This window comes from Diadema antillarum, unplaced genomic scaffold, assembly GCF_040938485.1.
Source record: "Diadema antillarum isolate AM-2024a unplaced genomic scaffold, OU_Dant_1.0 scf00000081, whole genome shotgun sequence".
Taxonomy (NCBI): domain Eukaryota; kingdom Metazoa; phylum Echinodermata; class Echinoidea; order Diadematoida; family Diadematidae; genus Diadema; species Diadema antillarum.
The window spans coordinates 802,258-815,110 of NW_027270970.1; the positions used below are offsets into that span (position 1 = coordinate 802,258).

Sequence of the window (12,853 nt, forward strand, 5' to 3'; positions counted from 1 at the left end):
TCTGATACAACATTATCAGATCATACACTTTTACGAATCAACCTGCAACAAGAAGCAAGATTCAGAGTCATGCTTTTTTTCATGCTCTTACTCTCTTCTGATGTGAAGAAAGAAAAACACTTCTAGTGCACTCTATTTCATGAGCAATATATTCAATCTTACTCTTTATTCTTCTTTTGCAAAAAGAAGTTAAACTGACTTTCAATGATTGCTAGCTGGGCTGTTGTTGTATCACACTCACTTAACAGATATAAAACACGAGTTCACCTCTCTGAGGCAACCATGAAAAGAAAACAACTCACGGACATTTTGAAGACACGTCTTCCTGAGGCTTTTATATTGATTTTATGTAATTTGTCATGTGAAACAATATTCTCTCTATCTCTCTTCTATGATCTCCTTTCTCAAATGCTTAGAGGATTTTGCCATTTGCAGTACAGAAAATATGGATTCTAATAGAATATGATAAGTCTTCCTTAATTGGTCCCTTCTCTTGAATTTCTCATCAACACAGAGGTTTGAATGGCAAGGGTGTTAATATAAACATTCAAATTCATTTCATTTATATACATATGACTGTTCTTGTATGAAATCTGCAATTAAAAATGACTTTTACCTCTTATATCATAACATCTGAATGATCTTCCCTAAAATTAATCATGATCAAAGTGTTTTGTATTATTCTAATTGTCAAGAGTGGGTTTGCTGCAACTTACAACTGAAAAAACATTTGTGTAATCTGCTACACACTATTCTGAGGGTAATTTTACCCTTTGCACCACCAGGACAACCAATTTTCACATCTTCTATACACACGAGGAAGCATGCAACTTAGACACTTGCAGTTGTGAAAATTGGTTCTACATTCTACAACCATAACTTGCTGACTTGATCGCAAGAAAACTACAGTGCAGCTTGCAGCTCAAAGCAGCTTTAGTCTGTCTCTTTACTCTGTGAGATGGGATGTCAATACAGACAGCAATGCCAGCAGAAAGTCCTTCAGATGTTACGGTTGATTTGGCTTTAGAGCACTTTGGAGGGAGGGATGGCTGGTCAGCTCAGATGGTCAGCTCAGTCCAGCTCGAGGTCACTGTCCTCCTCTACCTCCATATGACCCATAATGACCTTTGCCTCCTCCTTGTTGGGCAGTAGTCCATGTCTGTATGTTAATAATAAGACAATAAGACAAGTCCTCATTTCCATAACAGACAGACAGAGAGACATACACACATACACACATCCTCATTGGTAATGGAAGTAACTTTCAATCAGAATTATGCAACATATATGTACACAATCACATAAATGCACAAACATGCCCATTAGCATGTTGGAAGAATAAGTCTGGAAAAGGAAGGTTATACTGAAATCCTTCCACCCTTGAATCTTATTTGTACTGTCTGCTTGAAACTCTCTCCAGTTTATTGTCTGTGGTTCAAAAAGGGACACAGTTGAAGCATGAAAAAAAAAGAAAAAGAAAATGCCAAAGATCCTAAAATTGATATCATGTCTGGCACGTAAGGCTGAAAACTAGTTTTTTATCCAGTCTGTCTCATGTGACCAAGGTTCATATAAAATGGATACCTCGTTATTATGAGGTAATAACTATGTTAGAGGCCTCTGGGTATAGAGCAGTGTCTAATGCTGATAACTTAGCATCTCTACCCTGGTAATTAGACCGAGGGAGACAGACTCAACTCCTTTCAGATGAAGAAATTATCATTACAGTCCTGCTAACATCACCATCGTTATCACTATTACTTATCATTTCCATCACTACTTGTATTATTACTAGTTACTCATCATTTGAATAATTCATTAATCCATCACCATCAAAGTTGTTTTAGCTGTTGCGCTTGCCACAATAAAATGGAAACAATCAAAAGCAAAACATGATACCCACATCTAAGTTTCAACCAATGAGATGCTTTTTTTTTTTCAAACCCCTCATGTACCCAGACACCTACAGTAGTTAAAGGGATAGTACAGTATTGGTGGAGATGAGAAGTGGGCTTTTAACTTTTTGCGAGATACCAAGAAAACACTTATGATATAGTACAGAGCGTACCATTTTGAGAGGAATTCAAAGTTTATTTGATGAAAATCAGGTTTGGAATGACTGAAACATCCAAAAACAAAGTAAAACAAAGCGATCGTAAGAAAGTGTGGGTCCTACACTTTATTAGAATCGCTCTTTTTTGGATATCTCAGCCATTTCAAAACCAATTTTCATCAAATAAACGTTGAATTCCTCATAGAATTACATGCTCTTTCATGTTTCACGAGAGGTTTCTCATTATTTCACCTAAAAATGTTAGAAACTTGAAATTAGGTCTCAACCAAAACTGTACGATACCTTTAATCTTGCAAAGCTCTTTCATCAGCATTCAGTATTAAAACCCATCCAAAGTTGACCTTAGTGTAAAGTTAGCAAACCCACTCATCAGGTGTAACAATGTACATTGTACCTGAGTCCACACCATGACACAACAGGGATTAGGGGATGAGGTAATCTCCATTCGTTGACAAATGTATTATGACCAAATAGATAGATAAATAAATAAATAAATAAATAAATAAATAAATAAATAAATAAATAAAATAATAAAATGAAATATAATAATAATTATTACACAAATGATAACAATAATGATGATGATGATAATAACAATGATAATAATAATAATGATAATGATAATAATAATAATAATAATAATGATAACGATAATAATAATAATAATAATAATAATAATAATAATAATAATGATAATGATAATAATAATAGTTTCCTGACATTTGTGCCAATTGGCGAAGAAAGCTTTCCAGCATGCCTGCAAATTGACAACAAAACACAGTAAGGGTTGATGACTAGATGCGATTGGTAAAATAAGAGGGACCTGGAAGTCTGCCATTGTATTCAGAGGCAACAAAAAGAAGGACCTTAGAGAGCTAGTATCTATGGAAACTAGAGACTCTTGCTTTACACCATGTCCTTCAGCAGAGTAATCTGCATAAATTCTAAGTACAGTGTATAAATGTCATAGGAATACAAGCTGTGAGGCAAATGAAATCACCAAGGGCACAATCATCTCATACAGCGCCTCTGGTGAATGACTGTTCGTAGTGCTAATGGGAATAAAAGCAATATGAAGTATGATCATTTTCACAGAGCATTACATGGTTTAGAGCAACTCCTTCATGGTACTGTTCAGTTGCTTAGAATGCTAAAGTAGATGCACATAAAAAGAGATTGCCAAAACAATGCAATGTGACATGTGAGAATAGAGATGAAATTGCTATCCACAGAGACCATCACAGAAAGACTGACTTACAGACAGACAAACTCTACTCACATCCACTCTTCCATGCCGTTTTATGCAGAATTCAGGGATCAGATACAGAGTCCATTTCCAGCTAATCTCACATCCTAGTAAAATGTTGATGCTCCTTTTATTTTTAATGCTTAGAATATTCCTTACCACAATGCCACATGCAATATTCATATCTAATGGCCAAAGGAAGTTGATGATACCATGCCTTTGTTCAATCCATTAGGTCCAAAAACATTTCTGTCAGTAAGTACACTTTTAAATCTTAAATTGCTATAAAAAGAGGCAACCTAAAGGTTTGTTTTGTTTTGTTTTGTTTTGTTTTTCGGGGAGCACAGATTGTGAATTTTTGTTGAAGAACTAGGAAAGGTTCTGAATGTATCTAACACATTTTCAGTTTGAAAGAATTTATAACTATATTTCATTAAGACTGAAGACTGAAAAGTAAGAAAGTATTTGTGATAATGAAAATATCTCAAACCTAGTATCCACACTCATTACTGAGAAGATCCAAGTCACAATGTGTTTTGACTCGGATCATTAATTCTAGAAGGATTAGACTCTTTTAGTAAGGGAACTCTGCACTAGATGCTCTACAAAGAAGACTTAAGAAAGCTTAATGTATGTGGTGCATCCACAAATGACAGAAATTCAATGATAAATGTGTGCAGCTACAATACAATGATTACATTTGTACAGCGTTCTTATACAACTGTAAACTAGTTTAGTTGTTTCACAGTGCTTTATATCATATCATCATCTATAGTGCAACTGCTATCTACACTCCATGTCTGACTTATGGGCCATAATGAGTACAGATATCACTAGTCTTCATTCTATCCCCTTCAAAGTTTTAGAATGTCTACAAATTCCCTACAAAAGCCACTGCTCTGTCATTCACAACAAATCTACAAGAGAAACTGTCACTGATCACACATATAACTTATCATAAACTAGCTCTTGTGATTTTGCAGATGACTTAAAAATGCATCTTTTACACTCTGGAAGGAAATCATCCGTAAAGCATAAAAATGCACAAATAACAATAAATGTGACTGTGCACCTCAAAACGAACATAAAGTCGCAAACACTGATTTTGCGTGAGGACTGAAAATAAGTGAAGTGGATCAACCTAGCCGAACTTGACTTTTTCATATTTTCTAAAAGAGAGGGTCTTCTTTTACATTATGCTAAAATTTGGTATCATAAAACGGGTAGGAAAGTGTGTTTTTTTAGCAGTTTATCTCGAACATTTTTGGTAGAATAGTGTGATTAGGTGTGTCTTTAGAATCCTTTTTTTCATTTCAGAAAAACCTTGTCCACACTCTTCACTTTCAACTCTAATAACTTTGAAAGGATAGTGCTACTGCTTTGAAAGTTGACATTAATTAAGAACAGAATGTGTTAATGAGGCATGCTTAATTTCAGTTTAATCTGATAATCCCTTCATTGTTGTTACTCTGGTTGTTTACTTCCTGTTTTTTGTCCCATTCATCGCACAGCCAGCACGGTTTGGTAAAGATTAAGCGCTTGAATAGACACTGTACTTCAGAGCCTCTTTTCTCAGTTCACACTTTTCCTGAGTTTGTGCTTTCTTTCCAATATTTAGATAGGTTAGGAGAGTCCATTTGATTTGAATTATACATCATTTTAAAGCTTAAAGTCTGCTCTTTCAGAATATGGTCTTAACTAAGAATTCATGTCTGGCAACTTTTTGTTTGTTTTGAGGTGCAGGGTCACAAATTATACACGAAGGGTTGACACTGCGATCTAAATATTTGCACTAAGGCTGCGTGATTCAATCACAGGTGAATTGATGAAATCACAGAGAATATAACTACAAAAATTCATTTTTACTCTATGATCAATGCAGATTCTTATATTCTAGTAGAAGGGGCAAAATTTTATGACTGTTATTCCCCTTTCTGCAAATCAACTTGAACTAATTTTGTCATGGCTCTTCTGTTCTCTTGCTTAAAGAGTTCTTGTCTGTTGTTGCACAGAATCACACCCACAGCTACACGCATACACACAACAGAAAAGTACATTTTTGTTTTCAAAAGAGCAGATTGTAAGCACGATGTTGTTTTACTGCAGTGGAAATTCCATATCCTAGCCAAACAAAAATGGTGCATACGTCAGTGACATACACTATACCTTATTTGCGCAAAAAAACAAAACAAACAAGCAAAAAAACAGTGTGATTTCACGGAGTAGAGGGATGAAAATTCATGCAGCAAATGGACCTGGTCCATCAAAAATTTGCTCCTACTCCTCAAACAAATTTGATTTGATTCATTGCATTTCCTGGCAAGTGTGCCTCACCAAAATAAATAAATACATAAATGTAAAACTATAAATAGAATGTAAAGGTCGATATTCTTGTCCCTGCATCAGTGTTCCCTACCCCTCACCCCCCAACACACACACTCACACACATACCTTGCCAGAAGGAGAGATTTCATTCTGCTTACAAACGCCGCTGAAACTGAAAGAACATATCTTTTGTCTTGATGTAGACTAAAAATTTTTTTAAATAAAAATCTAGAATGCATCAATTAGTGCATTTGACCATTCCTGTGCCTGAATTCTTACCAAGCTGAGTCTCTGGCCTAAAGAGACATTTTCACACATCACAAAAACTAGAAACAAAGACGATGAAAATTGCTGTTCATATCTAACAAGATCTATGCGGGGGGGTGGGGGGGGGGGCTTGGGAGTAATTCTTGAATTTTCACTGATGTATATTTGTGCCCAAAGCCAGCTAAGATACTTACCATGACATTTGCTATCGCAATTTCTAGTCAGAATCCTAACAGCAGAAAAGTCATAACTAAATTAGGATTAAGATATGCAGGGCAAGGGGTAAAATTGGTTTGGATTTATTCAAAGTGGCCATTAACCCGTTGAAGACGAGTCCCGAGTATACTCCGGCAGGTGTCTATGGGAAATGTGTGTAGTAGCAAAATCAGTCCATCCTCGTCTAGCACTTTAAATGCTTTTAATGATCATGCTACTATAGGGTCAATGACTTTAAGTCCCTGTTGAAGGACTAGGCACTCAGATAAAGTGCCTTGCCAAAGAGCTAAAAGACATCTACCAACAGACTTGAACCAGGAACCTCATGATTAAGGGTGTGTGGTTTAGTCACTGAGCTACAATGGCTCCTCAAGTTAGTCAGAAGGCATCGTCAGACTGGCAAAAGATCGAGAAGTTTAAGATCGCGATCTTTAAGATCTCGAAGTTTCGCTAGTGTGACCGCAAACTTCTCGCAAAACTTCCCACTTCAACTAGGGATACTTCCCTCACCCCCGACAAACTTCTCGATCTGTTTGTGCACGGTGTCTCCGAAGCGTGAGGCCATTGTCATGTACAGATGTGCATTGTTACGTCACAATCACTAGCCATCGGACGGCACGCTCTTTCTTCTTTCTTGCGTACCAATGACCCAAACTTCGCGATGTTAAACTTCTCAATTTTTTGCCAGTCTGACCGCGCCCTGTGTTTGATTCAATCCATTCTTGTGACGGTATACAGACCCCCAATCTCTCTGACTGAATAACAGGGATGACTTGGCTTTAAAAGTAGGAAAGGAAGAGGAGTTCCCATAGGAGTGTGCAGTAAAATTATCCAGAAAAACAGGAAACTCCAATTGGAACAAGAACTGGGAATGGTCAAATTCAGAATGGTTGGGAGGTCTGGATATATGACTCAAGGTAGAAGGGCTTTGTAAAGAAATGAAGTGTACCATTAGTTTTATCACACTACCATATGTACCAAGTAGGTTTACAATGATCTCAAGGTGAATTTGTGTGTGTTGAAAATAGACATCAGAGGTATCTACTACTATAGCCGGATTCACACGTACAAAATAGTGGGATGATGATCGCGCTCCATATCTCAAGATTTTTTTGCAACCGTTCAGATGCTCCAAATTAGCGGGATAGCGATCACGCTCGGAATCTCGAGTTTTTTGCGACCGTTAACACGTACAGAATTATCCCGCTAATTGCCGATTGAGATAACAGCCAAACCTGGAAACTGCGTCACACAGCACACTTCACTACCTGCGCTTCTCTTTTGCCCATTGCTTTTTGCGCGTAAGTGGTGTGGTTCGCGCGCTGTTGTTGTGGTGCGTCAAAGAGGTTAAGGACCTTTTCACAGAGGTCTCGCTGTTGTGATGTGCGCATTGCATTATGGGATATAAAAACTCGAGATTCTAAACCCGACTGTTCACATGTACCGGCGCTAGGCAAATTAGCCCACTAATTGAGGAATTAGCACAAGATTTCTTGGGATTGGCATTGCGATGCTGGTTGCCCTAATTTTCGGGTTTTTTGTGTCTACACGTGCAAAAAACTTGAGATACCGATCGCGATGCAAATCTCGAGATTTGTACCCCGTTAATCGGTGTACGTGTGAACCCCCCTTATAGGTTATCAATGTATGAAGTTGGCCCACTGGTAATAAATCAATATGTTCTGGATGGCATGATATCATAAAGGCTGATCCTGATTACTTGCACTTCATATTTGTTCTCATGTAGGATGATCTTCTCCACTTTGCCAGTCAAATACATGTGGATCTCATACATTCTACACATTGCTTGGCTCTATAAACAAAACATTTAGAATCTGCACCTTCTTTTCTATAACTGAATTGAAGATCACATTAAACCATAGGACAGATCGCTTACATTTTGTTCTGAACATAAAATTATGTGATTCTATTTACTCTGGAACACATAAACTAAAAGAATAAAACAAAGACTAAATGAGCTGAAAATATTAGATCACAACTTGGATAGAAAAACATGTGTAAAAATACTATCATGATAAATATGGTAACATCTTGGAAATGGAAAACATGGCAGTTATTGATTGACAAAGCATAAAGGTCATGAAATAATTTTCCCTTTGAACCTTTACCTCACAAATGTTAAATGATACTTTCTTTGTCATGAAGGAGACACAATGAATTATGTTTTCCCATAAATTTGTTCAGGATTCTCAAGTCTATACTCAGTCTTTAATACAATACACAGGGTAGTAAGAAGGATGCCGTTCCATCGCAGAAACCAACAGGGCAATACAAACTAACACCATTCTGTCACTTTTGACATTAATTTGGCCTGCGCCGACGGCTAAAAACCCAGGTCATATTCATCCAGGCACTGCTACACACTTCCCCTCCACTCTCTCATCCGCTCCTTCTGGTATCGTGCTGAGCAAAATTCAAATCATTCATTCTATAAATGTTGCAGACCCAGATAGCTGGGTGTTAACACACACCTGAACTGTGAAGTGGGATATAGGACTCACACATGGGCAAAGAAATAGCAGGAAGCATCAAAAATAGACAAGCATAGTCTTTTTGACTGTGTGAATGAATCATCATAAGAATTGTTTGAATTGTAAGAATAAGCTAATCAAATATATGCAGGTTGAAACTGAGAAGGTAGTGTTCTTACTTGACAGAAAAAAAAAATCATCAAAATGATGTTTTTCACAAGACCATTCACTTAAATGCTTCAAACATGTAGTAAACTGTCACTTCAGAGTTTTAGACAATCTGAATTTGTCATCTATGATGCATGCATGTAATTCATCATCTTTGAATACCAGAAGGAATGTTATTTCAAGATCTAGGTGAACTGAATTTCTGTGTCATTATTCAACAAAGTTGTATAACAAGGTCAAACATTGATGGAAGGTACAATCGTAGAACAGGAAATTGTGTGCTAAAAATAGCATAAATCAAGTCCCTAGAGTCTTTGAAATGTAAACATGGATGGTGTTCATAGCTATCCACACCACTAACAGGTGAGAGGAGTCGCTAAATAAACATGTACAAAATAGGCAGAGCTGATTGAAATCGGTGTCCTTACTCCAAAGAGCATGTCAAACACGTTTCTGGAGGTGGATGTTTAATCTCAATATCTGTAGATATGTGGTGATAATACTGGAGTCATATGCATCATTTTAGCTTGGAGGATGACCTCCACTCATAGACATCAGTGAAATGAGGGAAACACTGGAGATATCTATTGCTACATGAAGTCACTGATTGAGCAAAATACATTCAAGGATGCAAGAGAACATGTTATAACAGACCTAGATTTATGGATACGATACTAGAGATGGTAACTAGTGGTGAGAGTGTCAAAAGCTATCTTAAACCATCAGACCTACAATATAACCAGGATCCATCTTTAAAAAAAAAAAAAAAAAAAAGTCATGAAGTTTTCTCAATCAGAGTTTGAAAGAAACTGGCCTGAATTCTCAATCAAAAAAATATAGTTTTAAAACCATCAGAAATGCCCTCTGTTCTAAATCAAATCCAGACTAGAAAATTCTGTTTTACCATTAGCAATTTTCGAAGTCCTTGTGATTTTTTTTTTCCAAACGAGTATCAAGAACAAGCACAATATTGCAGCAGTTTAGGCTGTTCATCAAATTGTAGATTTACAATTTATGTTTATAACTCTGATATGTGAAAACAACATGAAACGGAACATATTTCATTTTATATGGAAGAAGTGGGATAGAAGATAACAAGCATTCATCGTTTGAAAAACTGGATGACAAACCTATGATTATATATGTGTTCTTTGACATCATCCCATGAGTTCTGTGAAGAAAAAAAAACTATGAAACTAGAAAAGCTGAGTGCACAAACCTCCGACAAGCAGCTCATTTCCACCTATACACAGATGCTGAAAAGCGCCCAATTTCCCAATATAAAATCCTACTGTTTAAACATCATCTTAACAATCCTGCTGTGCGGCGCCACCTTGAGCAGACCACGTGCTATAGTGCGTGTATGGAAACCTTAGATATGCGCAGTTTGAACTCCTAAGGTCATTGACCCAATCTGCCAAAATATAAAACAATCCTGCAAAAATTCTTAAATTTAATCATCTGTTCCTTGTGTCATCATCAACTTTTCCTGTGTTTCATCCAAATCCATTCACAACTTTTTGAGTAATTTTGCAAACAGACAAACGATCCTTGGGCCTATTTTATTTCTTTTATATATAAATGATTTGCCAAATGTTTCTAATATTTTACAATGCATTTTATTTGCCGATGACACAAGCATATTTTTGGCTCATGATGATATGGATTCTTTACAAGAGGTTTTTAATAAGGAATTGCAATATGTTACAAGTTGGCTGCGAATGAACAAATTATTGATTAATATATCAAAAACTAATTTTATGATATTTACAAAGAAAAAATGTAGCATTGACACTGTATCTATTAACATGTGTGGTTCTCAAATCATGCAAGTTTCTTCACTGCAATTTCTTTGAGTTTTTGTAGACAATAAGCTGAATTGGTCTAATCATATTAATTATATTTGTAATAAATTATCAAAAAATATTGGTGTAATGTACAAACTTAGTTTTCTCCCGAAGTCTGTTTTGAAATCAATTTATAATGCTATAATTTTACCTTATTTGTATTATGGAATAATTGTTTGGGGTAATGCTCATGAATGTCATATCTAAAGACTATTACTACTTCAAAAACGTGCAATACGAATCATTGCCCATGCCTCTTATCTTGCCCATACCCCACCACTCTTTTTATCCCTGAAAATATTGCAATTGAATGATATGTATAAATACCAAGTGGGGATTTTTATGTATTTATGTAAGAATTTTATATTACCAAAAACTCTTTTGGACTTTTTCACATACAATAATCAAATTCATAATTACAATACCCGAACCGCGAGTGATTTTCACCCACTTTTATCTCGTACATCTTTTTATCGACGATCTATTGTTTACAGTGGTCCTATTCTGTGGAATTCTCTCCCCTTTGTAATACACAATGCTAACTCTTTGAATATATTTAAATGTGGTTATAAAAAAATTCTCTTCAATAATTACAACCAAATTCATTTAAGTTAAGAGCATCAGTTTTTATCCTTTATGTTATGAGACATCAGGTATTTTGTTATTTGTCATTGTATGTTGATTGTCATGTCTTGGTCTTGTCCTGTTCTTATGTTTTACTTGATTCGAACACATTGGTAACAGAAATTTAACGAATGTTTTTAGGTCAGCCGAAAATAAGGGACATTTTCTTTCTGGCTGCTGCCTATCATAGCAATTCCTTTTACACTGTTTAACTGATATTTTTGTAATTGTATTTTAATGTTGTTGTTGTATGTGTTTGTTTGTTTTTATATCTTCTTTGCTTGGTGAAATAAAGAAACTTGGAACTTGAAACTTGAAAATTGCCATCAAAAACATAACCTCCTTCCTTGACAGAGGTTACCATTTATGGAATTTTTTGAGTATATTTAAATTCCATGCAAGACTTTTGTCTGTTTGGGCTTTTTGATGACACATGTACATTCATGTTTCATTGCTCCTAAATCATTGGGTCCACTCTTGAAAAATGGCATCGTATCAGTTGCACACATACACACATAGTATGGTTAGATGACCTCCAGTTTATCGTCATGGATGAATGCATGGGAGCGGTGACTAGGTGCACGCGGGGCTAGCAATATGCTGCTATTGCTCTGTGTTACATCCATTACATCAAGTGATGTATTGTAACGGAGTGTGAACCTTGCAAATTGCACAAAGTTGTCCAATCGTGGCGTTGGTAGGAATTTTTCAGATAAAAATACTTGTGATACATGTTAAAGACTGATGATGATGATGACGATGATGAAACAACATTTATATAGCGCCATTTATCTGTAGAAGCATTCAAAGGCGCTAAAAGACTGGTGTTCTTGTATCTGTCATAAAGCAACAAGAGACCCGGGGGTCACGCGCTCACCTGAGTATCGCAAGTTCACCTTCCATGCATTCTTGCAGAATCTTACCTGAGAACATTGGAAACTTATGGTGGGGGTAGCTTTGAGAGCTGGGGGCATGGTGTCCATTTACATATTCCATCACACTGGTAGAAAATACCTACCAAGTACACTGTACTTTATAGAATGTTGGATTATTGGGGGGGGGGGGGGGGGGGGAGTCACCACTTTTGATTAGAACTAGAGAAAAACATTATTGAATATTCATTAATTTAGGAGGTTTGGACCCCCTGGGGCCCCCAGGGGGAGCATGGAGCCCATTCATTGGAATCTTATCCCCATGGGAATGCTACTTGCCAAGTTTGGTGAAAACCCATTATGTTGTTTTCAGCAAGATAAAAATTTAGGCACACATTTGGACCCCCCCCCCCCTCAATCCCATCAAGCTTCCTTGGGTCACAAGGGGGGTGGAAGGGGGAAGGGGTAGGGCACCCCTGATTTTCCCATGAACAAACTTGAAACAACAGTCATCAATATACTGACTCATTGTATCAACTTAGCTCAATCACTTCTGGTTCCAGAGAAAAACTGTAAAAATTCCTTACAGGAGGGGGGGGGGGGGACCCCTGGGGCCCCCAGGTGGAACATGGTGCCCATTTGATGGAATTGAGATTCTATCCCACTAGGGATGCTACCAGACAAGTTTGGTGAAAATTTGTGATAGGGTTTTCAAGAAAAAG

General features: G+C 36.7%; 1 protein-coding gene across 1 annotated transcript in view; it reads right to left on the reverse strand.

The window, feature by feature from the left end:
* Nucleotides 1-720: 720 nt before the first annotated feature.
* The window catches only part of LOC139717697 (phosducin-like protein), a 44,959-nt gene continuing 32,826 nt past the window's right edge, over nt 721-12,853 (reverse strand). Inside the window, exon 8 of the mRNA XM_071629199.1 lies at nt 721-1,159. Coding sequence (XP_071485300.1) covers nt 1,072-1,159 — 88 coding nt within the window. The 3' untranslated portion in view covers nt 721-1,071. The remainder of the gene's footprint in view (nt 1,160-12,853) is intronic.